The sequence below is a fragment of the Babylonia areolata genome, chromosome 30 (genome assembly GCF_041734735.1).
Source record: "Babylonia areolata isolate BAREFJ2019XMU chromosome 30, ASM4173473v1, whole genome shotgun sequence".
Classification (NCBI taxonomy): domain Eukaryota; kingdom Metazoa; phylum Mollusca; class Gastropoda; order Neogastropoda; family Buccinidae; genus Babylonia; species Babylonia areolata.
Window position 1 is genome coordinate 12274601 of NC_134905.1, and position 20850 is coordinate 12295450.

The following is a 20850-nucleotide window of genomic DNA, read 5'->3' on the forward strand; positions in this document are numbered from 1 at the left end:
CCGCATCCCACAACAGCCAGTGAAATTACAACTGGACGAGCTACCAACCCTAGAAGAGACTGTCAAGGCCATTGAACAGCTGAAATGTGGCAAGGCAGCAGGGGTTGACGGAATTCCGCCGGAGGCGTGGAAGAATGGAGGCCCAGCACTACACTCCAAACTCCACAACCTCTTTGTCTGCTGCTGGGAGCAAAGCAAACTACCACAGGACCTCCGTGACGCAGTCATCATCACCCTGTATAAAAACAAGGGAGAAAAGTCGGACTGCTCCAACTACAGGGGGATAACTCTGCTCTCCATCGCAGGCAAGATCCTCGCCAGAGTCCTCCTAAATCGGCTGGTGCCTACTATCGCCGAAGAACATCTCCCAGAGAGTCAGTGTGGCTTTAGAACCAACAGAGGCACCACTGACATGGTCTTCGTTCTCAGACAGCTACAAGAAAAATGTCGGGAACAGAACAAAGGACTGTATGCGACATTCGTCGATCTCACGAAAGCTTTCGACACCGTGAGCAGAAAAGGTCTGTGGGAGATCATGAAACGTCTAGGATGCCCCCCAAAATTCCTCAGCATGGTCATCCAACTACATGAGGAACAGCGTGGACAGGTCAGACACAGCAACGACCTTTCGGAGCCCTTCCCAATTGGAAATGGAGTGAAACAAGGTTGTGTCCTCGCGCCGACCCTCTTCACGATCTTCTTCAGCATGATGCTCCAACAGGCCACTGAAGATCTTGGCGACGACGACGGTATCTTCATCAGATACCGCACTGATGGCAGCCTATTCAACCTGAGGCGGCTACAGGCCCACACCAAGACACTGGAGCAACTCATCAGAGAGCTTCTGTTTGCCGACGATGCTGCCCTCGTCGCCCATACAGAAGCGGCCCTGCAGCGTATAACGTCCTGCTTCGCAGAGGCTGCGCAGCTCTTCGGCCTAGAAGTCAGTCTGAAAAAGACGGAAGTTCTCCACCAGCCTGCCCCACGGGAAGAATTCCACGCTCCTCACATCAACATCGGTGAGACAGAGCTGAAGTCGGTCCACCAGTTCAGCTACCTAGGCTGCACCATCTCGTCTGACGCCAAGATCGACAAGGAGATCGACAACAGACTTGCAAAGGCAAACAGCGCATTCGGCAGGCTGTACAAGAGAGTGTGGAACAACAAACACCTGAAGAAAGACACAAAGATCAGCGTGTACAGAGCTGTTGTACTGCCCACCCTGTTGTATGGCTCCGAAACCTGGGTCACCTACCGGCACCACATACGACTGCTTGATCGCTTCCACCAGCGCTGCCTTCGCACCATCCTCAGCATCCACTGGAGTGACTACATCACAAATGTCGAGGTCCTGGAGCAGGCAAAGACTATCAGCATCGAGGCAGTGCTGCTAAAGACCCAGCTACGTTGGGCAGGGCACGTGTCCAGGATGGAGGACCACCGCCTGCCCAAGATCGCGCTGTATGGCGAACTGTCCACTGGCCACCGTGACAGAGGAGCACCCAAGAAGAGATACAAAGACTCCTTGAAGAAAGCTCTCAGTGCCTGTCACATTGACCATCGCCAGTGGTCCGCAGTAGCCGCTGATCGAGAGACCTGGCGACGCACCATCCACCAAGCTGTCTCCTCCTTCGAAAACAACCGCAGGGCCAGCCTTGAGGACAAACGCAGAAGGAGGAAGAACCACGACGCTGCAGCCGCGAACCCAGACCAGACTTTCCCTTGCAACCGCTGCGGCCGACTCTGCTTTTCCCGCATTGGCCTTGTCAGCCATGAGCGTGCCTGCATCAGACGTGGACAACGCCCTTCCTAGATCTTCGTCAGCAAAGCCAGGCCATGATATATATATATATATATATATATATATATATATATATATATATATATATATATAATGCATACAGACTCACCATTTTCAGTCCAACCACTGGTAAAAACACCAGCAAAGTCATCCGTTTCCTCAGTGATTTCGTTGTCAGTGTCGTTCAGCTGGCACATGGTCAGGACTTGCTTTCCTCTCCACTGTAAACACCCTCTTCAGCGGCCGAATCTATTTCTAGTTCATCGGGATATGGTTCAAAATCACTGTCCGACGAACCAACATTATCTCCTTCAACATCGGAGCCTTCAGTTTGGATCATTTCCAAAGTAGCTTCAACGCTGTTTTGTGTTTGACCTCTCCTACCGTGTCGAACACTTCGACGCGATGCCATCTTGTCAAACAACTTGCAGAGCTGACCGAGGGTATGCTTCGTTGTCGTCTGCTAATGAGCGTGTCACTGCACACACGCTGTGTGTGTGAATGAAAAGTTGGCCGGAGATAACTTAAGAATCAGTTCTGCTTTTGAGTTTCGTATCCGACATGTCACTCCAGCAGCGCAACTTTTCAAAATCCAAATCCGCATATGCGGACATTGGCATCGAACGCTTTTTCCGACGACATCCGCATATGTGGACAATGGCAACGAGTGAGTTAAACATTACATTTTGAAATTATACTCAATACATAAAAAGCTTGTGTGTTTTACTGTCAGTGTACAGGGCTTTCACTATGTTCATTCGCCCAAGTGGTCTTTTTCGGAAAATATTCAAATCAATACGATGAGTGGACTTTACAGATCTGTTGGCTGAGCCCTGAAGGTCATGGGCAAAAATCAGTTGCATACACATATTTATACACATTCAAAGCGCGTGCTCATATTCTTTGCGAAGGCGAATGACGCCATTTTGTTTCAAGTTGTTGACCTGCCCGTTCAATTCGATATTCAATGGACAATACACGATAACATGTGATGGAAAGTTGGAGAAGGAGACCCTTAAATATTTATTCAGAGAAAGATTTGTGAACGCCTCATCACTTACTGGATTATGCCCCAAACTGCCATAAAAATATCCACAGAATCAGTCCGAATTCACAGTTAAAAATTGTAAACCATGCGAGTTAATACCCTTGAACTGATCACGATGAAACGAAAAAATTTCCAGTCTTGACTTTTCTCAAAATGAAGTCCTTTTCACTTCTTACGATGTTTAGAAGTACTTGTACTTGGCTCTACATGTTATTAGTTTAGCAAAATACTAAATTTTCATATCAACTTTAAAACTATAAAACTAGATTGAACATAAAAAAGAAATTGAATCGACTGTGTCTTACTACATTCGCGGCGGGTGTAACTAAACTTGTACATCTATCTAGATCTAGAGAAAATGGCTAAATGTTGCAGTGTGATTAAGGTGATAGCCATTAAAAAGAATTTTTTATTGCCCTTAAAATTTTTTTGAATGCCCAAGATACACTAGAATAATATGATTTAAACAGTGTTAAGGGCAATTAAAAATTCCAGCGAAAATCCGACCCCCAACAGAGAAAGGAAAGACAGGATTGACTTAGAGGTAGAAAAAAACGAACGAATCGAGGGTGCCGAGTCGAATCGAGTACACAGAATGTAAGAATACAATAAACACAAGCCGCATGCAGCAAAATAAGGCCAAATGAATACGCTTAATAGCCAAAAAAAGCGTAAGACGAGACAGAGCGTAAACCTGACAAGATGGCGTAGAGAGCCTTAGCCAAAGGAATGATTCAGCGCTTATAGCTTTTAGAGACGTTTGATTGGCTGAGAGCGGGCGGGCCCGTCTTTTCACTGTTAGCCGCGCGAAATTTGGCCAAGCAGAGCAAACCAATAGGCCTAGTTTGCATCAGTTTGACATGGTAAGTATATGTAACACCAAACATGGAGTATAATACAAACTCCTCCTTTTAAGTCCGCGGTAAAGGAGACGTGGCTATCGCCGCAATCACACTGCAACATTTAGCCATTTTCTCTGGATCTAGATAGATGTACAAGTTTAGTTACACCCGCTGCGAATGTAGCACGACATGGTCGATTCAATTTCTCTTTTATGTTCATTCTAGTTTTATAGTTTTAAAGTTGATATGAAAATTTAGTATTTTATTAAACTAATAACATGTAGAGCCAAGTACAAGTACTTCTAAACGTCGTAAGAAGTGAAAAGGACTTCATTTTGAGGAAAGTCAAGACTGGAAATTTTTTCGTTTCATCGTGATCAGTTCAAGGTATTAACTCGCATGGTTTACAATTTTTACTGTGAATTCGGACTGATTCTGTGGATATTTTTATGGCAGTTTGGGGCATAATCCAGTAAGTGATGAGGCGTTCACAAATCTTTCTCTGAATAAATATTTAACGGTCTCCTTCTCCAACTTTCCATCACATGTTGTCATGTATTGTCCATTGAATATAGGATTGAACGGGCAGGTCAACAACTTGAAACAAAATGGCGTCGTTTGCGTTTGCGAAGAAGAGCACACTCTTTGAATGTGTATAAATATGTGTATGCAATTGATTTTTGCCCATGACCTTCAGGGCTCAGCCAACAGATCTGTAAAGTCCACTCATCGTATTGATTTGAGTATTTTCCGAAAAAGACCACTTGGGCGAATGAACATAGTGAAAGCCCTGTACACTGACAGTAAAACACACAAGCTTTTTATGTATTGAGTATAATTTCAAAATGTTATGTTTAAGATGAGAAAGATCAGTTTAAAGCAAATTAAGTCCCCTAGCATTGATTACAGATTAATTTCCCTTTTTTACTATCTGCACCAAAAACGTTTGCAAAATAAATAAAACTTCCATGCTTAGCAAAAGAAGTTCCTGTTTGAACAAAAAATGATAATAATGACTGCTCTTGTTGTTGTGTCAGAATATCCGATCAAAGTGCCAAGTTCAGAGAATACAAAAAATATAAATATAACAGTAAATGCAGTTTGCATGTAATTTGGCTTCTTTTTTTATTTTTTTGTGCCCATCCCAGAGGTGCAATATTGTTTTAAACAAGATGACTGGAAAGAACTGAATTTTTCCTATTTTTATGCCTTATTTGGTGTCAACTGACAAAGTATTTGCAGAGAAAATGTCAATGTTAAAGTTTACCATGGACAGACACAGACACACACACACACACAGACAACCGAACGCTGGGTTAAAACATAGACTCACTTTGTTTACACAAGTGAGTCAAAAAAGAGTAGAAGATTAGAATAGTGTTATTACCTCAAATACAATGATATATTAATCGCATGCAAAAAAAAAATGGTTGAGTGATGTCAGATGCGTCGTAGCGCTGTTGATAAGACTACTTGCTTCCAAACAGAACATCCTTGGTTTGAACTCGCTAGCAAGCCTTTTTTTTTTTCTTCCCAAGCTCATCAGTGTGTATCACAAGTGAGTCTTGAAAGTCTTTCCTCTCTTGTGCAGTGATGTTGACATGCATGAAACTTACAGGTGTTTGATCAAGTGAAGTCAGCATGCATGTGCCTTTAAGAAATATCATTTAATTACACATACTTAACTGTGACTCGATTTTGTGTCCTTAGCACTGACGTAAAAGCACAGTGTGACATTTTCAGGCTGGGACCAAATCCAAACCATCGACTCCTTGCTGCAGAAGGGGGGCCACAAAGGGCCCATCACAACGGACGTGCGCAAGTCTATACGACTGACTCGATACCGTAGTGAAAAAATCACCATCAGTTATAATGACTACGTCAGCCAAAAGACCAACACCCACTCCTGATGGTGGCAGGGGCTGGTTTCCTTGTGGGCAGCATTTTGTCATCCTATCGTCCATCCTCTTGCAGCTGAATCAGAGGGCAGCACTCCAATCTCCTCTGACTGTCACGCTTTTAATCATGAGAATGTCGAGTCCGCTCACCACCACAACAGCCTTGGGCTTTAGGCCGATGACACATAGGAGCTGAGTGGTGTTAAACCAGCGTCATGGGGTGAAGCAGTGGTGTGATGTGTTGTGTGGCTTTGATGTTGTGCTGTATGGTATTCATTGCATGGATGTTTGTGAGTGGGTTTCTGTTTCTTGGTGTGAATGTTTTGGGACAGTTCTGACTGAAGGTTTCTGTCAGGGTGGGGTTTCTTGGTGTGAACATTTGGGGACAGTTCTGACTGAAAGGAACTTGTTCAGTTTAGTGCATCCTCTCTCCCTCTCCCCCTCCCTGTTCCACACCTACCCCACATCCTCCATACCTTCTCACTTTCTCTCTGCCAACTGTGTCCCGTCTGACATTCCCCCTCCACCCTCAAACCACACACAAAAAAATTTTTTTAAGTGCTTGCTCCTTCATAACTGAGCGTGGAAAATACCTCCCTGGTTACTGTGGATTGTTATATGCATGTGATAGACATACTGTGTATGACTGTAGATTCTAAACACTCCTACCCCCCAGTCCCAGCTGACATCCCCACTCCCCCACCGTTTCTTTATTATCTAATGACATAGAAAAGGCAAAGGCTGAATCTGTCTGCGTGTTGTGACAGAGGGTAGAGACCAAACCCTGCTGATAACCTCATAGTGTCCAGAATATAATTATTTGTATTTAGTGGACATAATCAATTACCAGGTGATTGGTATTTGTATTACAAAAAGATGTGTACAGCACATCCTGATTCCATGACTTGCCCCCTTTGACAAGACAACCTTCATCAACCCAAAACCCAATACCTGAACAGCTTGACCACAAGGGTGCAAGCCAGTAGGTTGTTAAACTCTATGTCCCAGTCATGTTGTCTCAAATCCAGTGGAACTGTATTGCATCACTGCTGTCAACCCAATCCTTATCAAGAAATGAGGAAAGAAAAAATTGTATGGAAGAAACATTCTTTGTAAAATTAGAAGACAAATATAGTGAAGCTCCAGTACACAGTTGTCACTCTTTTTATGTGTTTTTTTAGAATTGTTATGATGTCCCAGGGACCTCCTCAGCGAAAATTCAGTGCATGCTTTAAGTTTTCAAAGCGTCAGTGACGCATATTATGCATTCTCAGAAGCCTTGTTAGGTATAGACAATAGATTTTGGTGTCTCAGGTGTCCCACCCCCACCCCAACCCCAGCCCGTTCCACAACTCCCTTCCCCCAACCACAACTCTCTTGTAGGGATGCTATGGGCTTTTTCACAGTTTCAGTATAAACTGTTTCCCCACTTTCTGGAGATTCTGTGTTAGAAATTTCCAATTTTATATCGGTCTCTTTGTATCTGCCCTGCCTTTTTTTTTCCCTTCTTTTTCTTTCTGTTTTCTCTTCCTTTCTTATTTCAAACTTTCCTGGTTCCAGCCACCTGTATTTTTTCTTGAATATTTTTTGTCTTTTTCTGGACTTGATAATAAGGCATTCTTGTGATGTTGTATTCTTTTTGTGCATAGGATGTGGGATTAGCCTTCTGGTATCTTTTGGTTTTGTATGTCTAATATTATTTTACTATATAAATATATAAAATTTTGTTATATATATATATATATATATATATGTGTGTGTGTGTGTGTGTTCAGTTTTTTAATACTCTGGTGAAAAATTGATGGAAAAGTCAATGTCCTGGGTTTATTTGCATGAATATGATTACTTGTGCCAGTTCTTTCTAGTATTTTAAAAATATCTTTTTCAGTTTACTCAGGATTTATATTGACAGTGTTTTCGGCCGTATTATGTCCCTGTGTGATTGGCAGGGCTGTAAGCAACAATGACAAATAAATAAATCAGTCAGTAAATATATGTCAAAAGATGCTAAATAAAAAAAACCACAATGAATATATTATGCTATTTCAAAACAAACAAAAAACAAAAAATCAGATGGAATTTTCAAAGTTCAAGTGCAGTGTGTAAATCAAAGACATGTTTTGGGAATTTTTAAAGGTCTCAAATGGTGGACCAAGGGGGATTATTGAGGGGAAAAAATCCAACCCAACCAAAAACAACACAACTGAAATTGTTTGCTGTGAAGGTCCGACAGAACCAGCAGATGGAATTGTGTCCTGTAAAGATTGTTTGATGAAACACTGCTGTTGAGAAAAGGATGTTTCAATTGCCAGAACAGATATACCTGTGCATATCTTTTTGGTATTAGATTGCATGATATCATAAATCTGAAATGTTAGAGTGGAAAAAACAGAACAGGAGACGACTGATGCCTTGAATGTGTGAAGCACAACAGCACACGTGTGATGAAGGCAGGCAACAAACAACAGTGTGTGACTTTGTTGCCACACCAGTAATGTGACCCAGAACTACTACAGGATAGACATCCCACAGGAACCGCCCACCTGTGCTTGTAAGATGTCTACAAGAGAGATCGAAGTCCTTGAATGTCAGCATGAACACCTGGGAAGCTACAGATGGTGCAGAAAGGCCTCTACAAGTTTGAAGAGATGCTTGCCCATTATTTCCAAGACAAAAAACTGAGGAGAAAGGTCCAAAGCCAGACAGACCAGTGTCAGCTTTCACCTGTGCGCAGTGTGAGAAGGACTGTCACTCCTGTAATGGCCTGTTCAGTGGCGGCTTGGTGGTAATGTGTCTGCCCAGGAAGCAGCAGAATCTAAGGCTGCAGGATTGAATCCCACACTAGCTGGTACTTTCTCCCCTGCCACTAGACCTTAAGAGGTGGTCTGGATGCTAGTCATTCGGATGAGATGATAAATCGAAGTCCGATTTGTAGCATGCATTTAGCTAATGTAAAAGAAACCTTGGTAACAGTTGGGTTGTCCTGGCAAAATTCTGTAGAAACATCCACTTTGATAGGAAAACAAATGGTTGCATGCAGAAAAAAAGGGGTGGTGCTGCACTGTAGTGATGCACTCTACCTGGGGAGAACAGCCTGAATTTCACACAGAGAAATCTTTTTGACAAGGAGTAATACAATTTGTACACTGCACTACACTGCACTACACTACACTACACTACACTACAATGCCCCAAGAATGACAGGTGGCGAAGGGACAGAGGACACCCGGACAAATTGCAGTGCAGTTACTGACAGTACCTGTGACTCGGGCAGAGTGTTGTGGATAAAGTGGTTACTGGGGCATCTGACTTGTTTCACTCCCACATGTTATGTTATTCATGTGTTTGTTTGATCTTGCTGACTGTCAGGATTCTTACCAATTACTGTGCCTTCACTCAGCAACCACCGTCACCCTTCCAGTGGTAATGTTCAGGCTGTGTAACTAAAGATAGGAACCTTGGTTATGAAGAATTATTTCACTTCTTCTGATGAGTTTGACATTTTGCACCATGCTGATGTTCAGCATATCTATGTTGATATGCTGTGTGTGAATGCATGTGGTTCAAATGCCCATTTGTTTGATTTGATTTTTGAGGGCATGGGGAGGGGGTGGGGGGTGGGGGGGATGTGAGTGTGTTTTTGGTTAGAATTGTGAACCAAGGGTCTACATTGCTGGGGAAGTATTGGGAGGGGGATGTGTGTACTGTAGAACATTGATTATTGTTATTACTTTGTTGACAGCTTTTTGTGTGTGTGGTTTTTTTGTTGTTGTTTTTTTGCTTGAAGATTGAAGGATGATGCTGTGGTGTAAGATAATGGCCTTGATGGAGTGACTCTTTTCTTGCTGACATGGTTTATGGGCTCTTTGTTGGAGGTCTTTACACATTTACCCCTTGACCTCTGCCTGCGAACATGTTTGTCAGTGATGGGCTGTTGCCTGAGAGAAGATGGTGGTGTTAGAGGTCAGGACTCGGTCAGTCACTATTTAGTATTTGGACTTTTTACTCTTAGAACTGCATTATTATTGTTCTGCAAAATTAATGACACCACACAGAAGCGCAGAATAAGTAGTTCTTGCATCTCAGTGTCATGCCACACCGATGTCACTTCAAGGTTCAGCAGCCACTCGGTTGAAAAAAGAAGGTGGTTGTTGCTGTTGTGTAATTTTCTTTGGCTGTTAGAATTTATTTCTTTTTTTGTATCTTCCAATACATTATCACTAGTTTTTCATGATAAGATATAGTATATCAGGAGTTTCACAGACATTATGTTCTTTTTAATTATGAACTTGTGATGAGTGTAATTATATTTGTGGAGAAGTCTGTTGAGAGTGATAACCTGAGTTTTCTCCAGTCTCTCTCCACTGCTTAGGTTTGAAAATTCTGATTTTTTTTTCTAGTTTTTTTTTTTTTTTTCTATAACATAATGATGGCCTGTTTTGGTATTTTTATGATAAACAACGGTTTTATAAGCTGTGCTTTTTGTTAACAGTAATATTCTGCACTTTGTTTTGTGCTTGAATAATGGCCATGGTTGAATGTGCATGTGTGTGAACGTGTGTGTGAATGTGTGTGTGTGTGAGTTCAAATGTGTATTAGTCATAGTAAAACATTTTCTGAGTGTGTGTGTGTGTGTGTGTGTGTGTCTGTGTGTGTTCAAATAAGCGTTATTCTTAGTAAACCTTTTTCTGATTGGTATAGATTTAATGTAAATGCAGAAAGGACACTCTGAGAACATAATGAACATGACTGAATGCAGAAAGGACTGACTGAGTGGAACACCTGGATGGTCCCAGACTGCTGGACAAATGGGGAAGGGGGGTGTAGGGGAGACAAGAAGGGGTAGACACAGAGAGTGACTGGAGGAAAATGAAAACAAGGATCCACATTTGAAATCTGACCAATCCAGTCTTGTAAAGAAGGGGTCAGTTGGTGTCAAAATTGGATTTTTATGAAAGATAAGGAAAAAAGTCTTACTCTTGAAGATACCTGTTAATGAGCATTTCCTCGAGTGATTGAAAAGATAAATTTGCAATGGATGATAATCATTCAGAATTCTCACTTTTCATTGGATGAACAAAAGGCGTTATTGCATAATTATTGAAAATTCACATACTCTGTTGGATGATTGAAGACATGTTTTTAATGTTGGATAAACATAGAAAATACCCACTTTTCATTTGATGGATGAGAATGATATTTCTAACTGGACAAACATTGAAAATTTAATTCCCACTTTTTGAGTCCGAGGGTCAAATGTTTCCCTGCTTCAGTTTGTGAACAGATTTAGGTGGGGGTAATGATTGGAAATGCTGTTGAATGTGATTTATGTTGGATACTTGGAGGAGGAATTAATTAATTGGTGAAGAATATCATGAAACAATTGTTAAAAATTTCATTTAAACAAATGTTGGAGAATGAGTTTGATTTGGAGTTGAAAAATCTCATTAATGATACATGTGATACTTTAACTGGACGATTGTGAACTTAAGATTCTCAATTATTGGATAGATGAAAAAGATTTATTGCACAATAGTGGGAGAGTCCCATAGAGTTAAACTTTGTGTTGAATTACTATTTTGATTTATTTATTCCCATCCAATCATTGTTGAAATTTCCTTTTGGATGATTACTTGGAATTTTCTCTGGATATTTTTTGTGGATTCCTTTTTGATTATTGTTGAGAAAATGACCGTGGATGAGGGTAAGGTGTTTCAGACGTATTTTATTTGATGAGTGTGAAGATTGACATTACATTGTTGAGTATAAGTCCAACTGAACTGTCGTTGAACTCTTTCATTGAATGAGTGTTGAACTGACTTGAGTGGTGAATGGGTGTTTGAGGAAGATTACCACAGATAAATGTGGTGATTTCAATTTGGATGATGCTGTGTTTGTGGATCTTGGAATGACCAAAAAAATGATGTTTTTTCATTTTCAAGTTATGTAAGAAACATGTTGCCATTTTGTTTGTTTTTTTCTTTTAATATTATTGCATGCCTATCACTCGAGGCAAGGTATTTGTGCAGCAAATATTAACCTACAAGTGTGGGTGAAATAATTTCAGATCATCTTTAGCAAAGTATTGGTCAGTTTTGTAAAGTTTTAGTCCTGTTGTTTCTCGTATCTTTTTTTCAACCACCTCTGTTTCTTTAATTCATGCCACAGCAGTTGCATAATGTGTCAACTGATATAGTGTGATAGATGCAAATCATTATATCCAATGCTTCACATTTTCTAACTTAGGGATAAGTTCTATCAGATGAATGATTTTGTTCGTTTTGATAAAACAGGCGCTCTTTCTTTGAAAGTATGATATAAAAAAAAATGTTGAGAAATGCTACTACAAGATGGAATAAGACCAAGACTGCATCTTCTTTTCTTTTTTTTCTTTTTTTCCCCCTAGAATTTTGGACATGTTTTCTGTATTTCAGTGAGGATGAATGATGATGGGGGTGATGAAGATACTGTGGTGGGGGATTCATTTAGGTTTGGGACTATTTGAGAAGGCTATCCTCTCATGATATAGCCTGACACAAACCAGGCTGAGAGATATATACATCTGCAGTGTTAGTCAGGAAATTTGAGCAACACTCCCAAAGACACATCTGTGAAGTGAATGACCCTTGGATGTGTGGTTCCAGTCTTCCTGTTTGACGCCACAACACAGACAACTGTAGGTAGGAGTCGGCCACTGGCTGAAAACCCCCACCTCTGATGGGGCTTAAAATAGACTTGGTTTTGTCAGGGTCTTTATTTGCAGACATGTATCATGATCCTTTACAGGTTCTGTTCCTTTCATATTCTGCTGTCGGTATTGCCATGGAGCTTTTGGATATGTACCCAGAGCAGATTTTTTCCATGGTTCTCAGCCCGGAAACTTTCTATGTGTACAGCCTGCCTTGTTCTCTGTGTGGCATGAGGGAACAACTGTCACTGTTCTGTGTGTGCAAGTCTGCATTGATTGTCTTTCCATCCATACTCATACATGCCGACCCTCCGGGAATAGCTGTATTTGTTATGGGGAAAAAAAAGTTGATGATTGTTCTAGATGTTATGGCCGCAGATAATGTGTTATAGAAATAAAACAACAACAAACTAACAAAAAATGGGGCATTCTTTTCCCTGGTGGACAAACCTGACAGCGGATGATAAATTGTAACTGGAACAGTTTGCATGCACACATAGTCCATAAGTGGCTATGAAAGAGGTGAAGTGAAAAAGAAAGTGCACTCAACTGAAAAGATGGGTTACATGCAAATGTTTTAGACTGGTGAAGAAGGTGAGGTGTGAACCTTGTGAAAAAAGAACTTTACATGCCAGACCTTCAGGAAAGAATACAATGAGTGGTGGCTGTGTTTACTACAAAGTTAAAAAAGGGAAAACTGAAGTGGAGAAAACTTATGTTTGTGCATATACTGATAATAGTATGTTCCTGTAAATTTTTGAAAAAGTCAGGTTGTTCAAGATTTCTGTATCGTCTGTTCCTGATGGTTATAATTTGGGGTAGGCATGCATGTATAATCCTAGATGTTAACACTCTGGTGCTGATTCCAGAGTGCTGATTCTCAAAGAAACAAAAAATCCCAATGTCAGCAGTCTTCCTTCTACCTTTGCCCAGCCCAGTAGAATGGAACAAACTGCCATTCTTATTACTTCATATGGATTCTCCAGTTCAGTTTAAACTGTCTCTCGAAACACCTCTTCTGTTCTGCCAACCATTTTATTGACTACTGTGCTTCTTGAACATCTGCTCTGTGAGTGTACAAGTGTGCTTCTTGAACATCTGCTTTGTGAGTGTACATATTTTTTTGTTTGCATGTTTGTGTGTGCACATGCTTGTTTGTGTTTGGTGTCATGTGAATGCATGTATGGTTTTGTATGCATAACTTTTATTATAAACACCACAAGCTCCTTGTCTTGGAGGTGTTAGCGTCAGTCTGCATTACTATCATCATTATGGGATGCTGAGGTATGTCTTTGGACCGAAGAGTTGTTTAAAGATTAAGTTCAGATCAGATTAGTACTCATTGTTGTCAACAATAGATATTTGTGTGCAATTTAAGACATAAATTTCTGATATTCTTTTCTCGCTACATAATTTTTTATGTATTTTATTTATTTTCTGAAGAATACAATTACAGTTTGTGATTATGTTAGTATATCTGCCTTTGAAAGAAGGAAAGCTAAGGTGATAATAAGTTTTTTTGTTGTTGCAATTTTGCAATGTTGAGTATGTGATATGTGTCTGTTTGGTTTGCAAGGGTGCTCATTTTTAATTTTTTGTTTTCATACTGGGTGGTATTGTTTCATACCTATTTTCTACAATTTTGAATGTGAAAAATCATTTCATGTGCATGTGTTATCATCAAGTTTTAGAAAGAAAACTGTGTGTAAGTGGAAAGCAGTTAAATAAGAAATTGGAAAGCAGGGAACTATGAAAGTGGAAAGCAGTTAACTTTGAAGAGTATCTCATGTTGAAACCAGTGATATCAACATAAACTGAAAATTATTATACAGTATAAAAAATTATGTGCATTGATGCTATTGAAAGCAAACACTGTATGCATTATCACTGAGAATTATATTATTTTAATTGATAATGTCATTATTGTGCAAGAAGTATAATGGAAATTACATTACAGATGTTGTAATTGAATTATGGAATTATGTATTGTGTGTAAATTAACATGCACAGTGGAATGTGAGTGTGTTTCATGTTAAGGATACTATTTGTTGATGTGGGCATTGTTTTTCAAAGAGATGCTCATAGAGATATTTTTTGCATGCATGCATGTTCTATAAGTTAGATGTTTATGTGCATCGGGAATATATGTTGTAGAATATTTGTTTACTACATGTGATTCTTGTGTGTGTTTTTTTTTCCTTTTATTCCAAATAGTTGAATAATTTGTTGACAAATATTTAACAGTTTGTGAATGCTTGTAAACTTGGTGTCTGCTTCTATTGTTTGTATTGTTTGTTGTTATAGGGTAGAGCTGAGTTAACCGACCTGTTGGCTAGCCCCCTTAAGATCAAGTTGTTGAGAGTTGGTGTCTTGGTTTGGTGAAGGTTTGGTTGTTTCAGGGTGTATGTCGTGGATGTGTGTCTGGGTGGGAGGTCCATCTGGTGTTCAAAGGGGAATGGGGGGTTTCTGGGTGTTCTGAAGTTGTGTTGTTGGAGATCATGTGTTGATTTATAGATGTCAGGTGAACCAACACTGAGAAGGCAAGTGGCAGAGTTGTTCAGTCATTAGACTTCTGATCCAGTGTGTGTGTCTGGGGGAGGGGGGTGGGTAAGTTTCTCGATGAACAGATAACCAGTTTCATCATGTCTCTGGTTGTTTTCCTCTCTCCTGTTTTTGTGGGTGACTATCTAAGTAAATATATATTAACCCCTAGGTTGCCTATATGACGAGATAACTCGTCATGGCAAGCATGTACGCTTCGCTGCGACAATGACGAGATAACTCGTCATCGAAATATTCTAAGTAAATATATATTAACCCCTAGGCTGCTTATATGACGAGATAACTTGTCATGGCAAGCATGTACGCTTTGCTGCCACAATGACGAGATAACTCGTCATCGAAATATTCTGACTTTTCCCAGCTTTGCGTTCAGTTCGTTGACAAAAAATGCTGGTAGCCTCAGCTTGGGGAATCTTTCTGGATTCTATTCATAGCTAGAAACCCCATCTACATCATGAAGCAGTCCTTTATTTGAACGTTTTGGTTGGGTTACTGTCCCTGTGTTTGCCTGGCTCCTCTCCTCGCTCGCTCAACAAAATGTTGGACTGACGCCGTGCTCAAGACATGCGATCGTAGCGAACTAAATCAACCAAGATTGCTTTCTTTTGCTGATGCTCAGAAAGAATTGAAGCGTAAACTCAAAGAAGACAGGGATGAACATTTATAGGACGATTTGATAGAAAATAAAGGGAGCAATCAAGAGAGTGGCCAAGATACGACTATCAGTGAGTGATGCTGGCTGTGCAAACCTTAGCAGATGACAGAAAGTGACTGAATAATTAGCAGGACAGTGTGAGCGATTTTCTTGGCACTCATCCAACCCGGTCTGATGAAAATTGGATCAAGCGACCGTGTGAGAGGGGTGAAGAGGAGGGGGTGGAGACTGGGGGTGTGGCCTCTCATCCACATTATCACTTGGAGAAGTCACAATGCATTGTATATCTGTCTCTTTTAAATTTTTTTTATTGTGGTTGTTCTAGTATGATTTTGTGTATGCAGATATACATTTGTCCAGAAAATATGACATTTTAGTGCAAATTACCTGACTAATGTTAGTAATGAAAAAGTTGAAAATGTGACAAAAAACAAAACACTGATTTCAAAACAACAGCATGTCACTAAAATATATATAAAATGGGAAAACCTCATGTGTTTTGTGTTCTTTATTCATTTACCTTTCAGAAAATATATACTTTTATGGGTCTTTCTCCAATAACAAAGAGCACAGAATTTTTTGAAAATTTATACCCGTTTTTTATGAAAAAACCCTGGCAAATAGATTTCACTTAAATCTTATTTTCCTGGCAGCGAAAGGGTTAAAGAATGGAGGAATGAAAGGATAAAGAACGATGTTTGAGGACAGGGAACTTGTCATGTGTTTGTGGGGTCATGGACACTGGGAAGTATGACCGCCGCTGTGGCGTGTTTCTCACCATGGGGTGTTGAAGGCTATAGCTGATGGTGTTAGGAAGTGGATATGCCAACCATGGGTGTAGGGGTTTGAGTTTGAATGTCCTCTCTGTAATATTGGTATCTATCATGGTAAATCTAACATCTTGTAATATTTATCTATCAGTGTATTGTTGGTACCTGTGATCGAACAGTGGGTTGCATTTAGGGCTTATAGGGGGATGATCAAGCAGAGAGAAGAGAGGGAGTGTATGTCTGTGTGCATGCTAGTGTGAAAAGTATGTATGTGTCTGTGTGCATGCTAGTGTGAAAAGTATGTGTGTGTCTGTGTGCACGCTAGTGTGAAAAGTATGTGTGTGTCTGTGTGCATGCTAGTGTGAAAGTACTTAACCTCTCTTTGCTTAATTTTCAACCTGATGTTGGAGGTGGGCGTTTTGTGGGAACTTCCCCCTGTGGGGTCTTTCAGCATCAGTAGCATCTCCATCTTCTGGACATTCTGTGCTAGAAATTTCCCCTTCTCTATTGCTCTTTATTTCTGCCCCTTTTTTCCTTCACTGTTGTCTGCTTTTTCTGCCTTCCCAGCCCATTCCCCTTTTATGTTTTTTTTATAAGCAACAATATACAATAAAAATTCTGGGAACTTGCCCATTCCCTTATGACTGGCTGGGTGTTAACTATATGCAGGAGCAGTCCTCTTTAAATTGGTGATATGAACTGGAAACCGTTCAGATGTGTTCCTGTACTGTTTCTTCTCTCTCAGTAAACAGGCATGAGATTCTTTAGACTAGTTTGGAATCAGTGTGAAAGAAGATTTGGAAAGTGACAATATCTAAAGTTATGTATTTGATGGTGGAGATAATGCAGTGATTTCAGTGATTTCAGACTCTGTCTCATCCCTGGAAGTGTTATAGACTGAACTGAAAAAGACATAACCTGTTAGCATGGAGTTGTAAAAAACGTGTTGTATTGTGCAGTCATCTGTTGTACCTTGTTCATTTGTCTTGCACAATGAATGCATGAGGTCAGTGTACTTCCAAATTTGTGTGTGTTGGCACATTCATATTCTTCCACTTTGTCTCATACAGTCAGGGGGAGGGGAGGAGGGAGGGACTGATGAAAGGAAACCATATGAAAAAGTATATACCAGTAATCAGGAAGTCAAAATTGCTTTAAGAGTCATAGTATCAGTTTGTGGGGAACACACACATACATATATAGGTGTGTGTGTGTGTGTGTAAACGTATGTATGTATATATCCCTTATTTTAGCTGTTGCTATTGTTATCTCTCTCTCTCTCTCTCTCTCTCTCTATATATATATATATATATATATATGTATATATTTAAAAAAGAATTGATAGTTTTTAATCCCCTTTATTATTACAAGGAGGCGCTGTGATGGAATTGGTAAGGTGTTGGACATTTGATCCAGTGATCAGGGTGGAGGCCCAGTTTTGGCATGGTGTTGTGTCCTTGGGAAAGACACTTTACTCCAGTTATCATCACTCCACCAGGTGTGAACAAGTTGACCAGTTGGGGAAGGTTTAATAGTGGAAGGACAGGATTGGGCCCTGCACTCATATGCTGAGGCCTAGACAGTGGATATGAATTCATGGCCCCTTCACATGTAAACGGCCATAGAAAATAGGATGTGTGTGTGTAGTAGTAGTAGTGGTAGTTTCATTCATCATCTTTTCTCGTGAATGTAGATATGTCTTCAGAAAACTGCATATGAATTAACTTGTTGTTTTCAACCTTTTTTCTTTTTTTGTCATCTCTTTCTTGCCCTGATGGTTTATAGAGTTGCTTGTTTTCTAGATAATCTGTACCCTGGGTAGAGCAGTTGTAAACAGTGAAAAGGCAACGCATGTCTGTTGCAGTCTGGATGACTGTGGGCTGCTTTTGAAGACAGAATTGCCCTTTTTCCAGCACACGCAAATGTGCTGGTAACCTTCCCCAATCTCTCTCCCACACACCCACCCTCTTTTCCCCTATAGCCAGCAATTTTATTTATGTTGCTGCTGACAGCAGGAATCACACATGAGCTGTGAATGCTTTGACAGTGTAAGGGTCTGTAACACAGGTAGAGCCGTTGTCAAACACTGGAATGAGCAACACATGGCTGTGACTGTCACTGATGCTTGTGGTTACTATTTGGAGAAGGTCTAGATGCCCATCCTATAGTTTTGTTTTTTGCCATTATTATATGTATGTATTTTTGTTTGTTATTTTGAATTTTGGACATGTTTCATCTGAGGATGGTAAGTTTATGGTTGGCACCTTAGCCAAGGGGATAACACGATGAAATTGTTGTCTTGAACATTAATAGAGTCGGGTGATACAGTTTGTTGTGTCAGTAATAATGAACTATGTATTTAATGTCTGAAGAAAACTATCAGAATTGTAGGTGGGTTGTTTTTTGTGTTTTTTTCTAACTTTTGGATTTTTTGTTTCAAACATATTTTCAGTCCTGTGCTGGGCAAACAATAATGATTATGATAAAAAATAAAAAGCTATGATTATCATCTTTGTGTTACACTGGAGACAGTTGTACAAGATGAGTTATTTCCCCATTTCACATACACAGGATGGGTTCAGCACTGTATCAGGCTCATTCTACAACCAGTTCCATGAAGATCTTGCTTCGAGACAGGTTCTCCAGATACTTTTTCAGTTCCTAAAGGAAATAAAAAATTTAAACTTGGTTTAAGTTTCATTTGGACTGAAACAGACATGGGTGGTGTCTTTACGCTGTTTTCAATATCTTAAAAACTTGATTTGAAATTTACACGGACTCAGACTGACATGGGTGAATAGGTCTTCTTTTTACTTTGTTTTAATTGATCTTTTGGCATTATTTTGTTTGGTCTTTAACATTATTTTGGTTTCTCTGCAACTGGTTTTAAGAAGTGATGAGCCCTAAGATGGCTCCGTTGCGGCGGGCTGGGCTATAAGCAACAGGATTTAATTCGACATGACTGTAATGAGGACCACACAGTACATGGCTGCAGACAGTATGCCGGACAGCAAGAATTCTTTTCTTTGTTTCCTCTTGGTGATGGACCTTCATTTCAGTTTCTCAGAGGTGTCACTGTGTTCATACAAATCCATGTACGCTGCACCTCTGCCAGGCAGATGCCTGGCCAGCAGCATAATATGCTTAGTCAGGCCTTGAGTGCATACGTATATATATTTGTGTGTTTATCAGATTGTATTTCCTCTTTTGTTTACAATGTAAAGATTTTCACTTTTACATGTCTGTTGTATGTGAAGCATGTTACAAGTATGGCATTTGATATTGTTGATTAAAATCAGGTTGTTAAGAAAATGTTGCCTGTTAAATATTCTTAAGACGTTCATACATTTTGAAGTACATTTGCTGAATGAGCTTATTGGAGTGTGAGCTGAGAAGAGAAGGGTGGGGTTCTCTGTGTGATGTATGTGGTGTGTGACTCGGTTTTTTGCTGTGTCCCAGGTGTAGAGTTTGTAAACCGTGCTTTCTGCGAGTGTTTTTCTGTGTCCTGTGGTGTTGTGTTCATGTGAGCTCTGAAATGATAAATGTTCTTCGCATGTTTTGAGTACTGTGCATGAATATATGTGTATTACAGTGATGTAACCAGATTAGATGAAATGTTTTATTCACAAAGTATCAATAAAACATATCAAGTTTTATCATGTCTTTCATCTTCATAGCTGCTCTTCCTGTCTTTTCAGTTCCAGGTCTTTCAAGTTGCATTTGAATTGAACTTCTGTACATATTGTCATTTTATTTGGTACACATGGTGGTGGAACTACTATATCAGAATCAACTGGGTGTTGTGACTTTGGATCCAGTATTCACCTGTGAATAGGGTTTGAGGCTCTGTTTCGGTATAGGTTTTGTCCTCAAGAAAGACACTTCACTGTGTTCCTGACTTGGGATGGGGAAGGTGAAAGTGGTGGAGGGAGAGGATTAGGTCCAACCTTTATGTAGTGAAGATGCAATGGATGTGAATACACTGGCCCAGTGGCCGTGAAAGGCTAGACACAATGGATGTGAATACACTGGCCCAGTGGCTGTGAAAGGCTAGACACAATGGATGTGAATACACTGGCCCAGTGGCCGTGAAAGGCTGGACACAATGGATGTGAATACACTGGCCCAGTGGCCCTGAAAGGCTAGACACAATGGATGTGAATACACTGGCCCAGTGGCCGTGAAAGGCTAGACACAATGGATGTGAATACACTGGCCCAGTGGCTGTGAAAGGCTAGACACAATGGATGTGAATACACTGGCCCAGTGGCCGTGAAAGGCTAGACACAATGGATGTGAATACACTGGCCCAGTGGCCGTGAAAGGCTAGACACAATGGATGTGAATACACTGGCCCAGTGGCCCTGAAAGGCTAGACACAATGGATGTGAATACATTGGCCCAGTGGCCCTGAAAGACCGTGGGACCTTCAACTTAACTTTCAACACTTGCTGGTTTTGTCATATTTTTTTTAATTTTGAAATTATAAGCACCTAACAGTCAGGTGGATATTATGACTGAGAACCTTTTTTGCTTGGTTTTTGGTTATTCCAGTCCTGTTTTATGAATTTACATGATTGCATATA

The 20850-nt window shown here is 40.3% G+C and overlaps 1 protein-coding gene across 1 annotated transcript in view; it reads left to right on the forward strand.

The window, feature by feature from the left end:
• Nucleotides 1–19918, forward strand: part of LOC143275433 (nuclear protein AMMECR1-like) — a 46029-nt gene extending 26111 nt beyond the window's left edge. The window contains exon 5 of the mRNA XM_076579528.1: nucleotides 5435–19918. Coding sequence (XP_076435643.1) covers nucleotides 5435–5601 — 167 coding nt within the window. The 3' untranslated portion in view covers nucleotides 5602–19918. The remainder of the gene's footprint in view (nucleotides 1–5434) is intronic.
• Nucleotides 19919–20850: the final 932 nt, after the last annotated feature.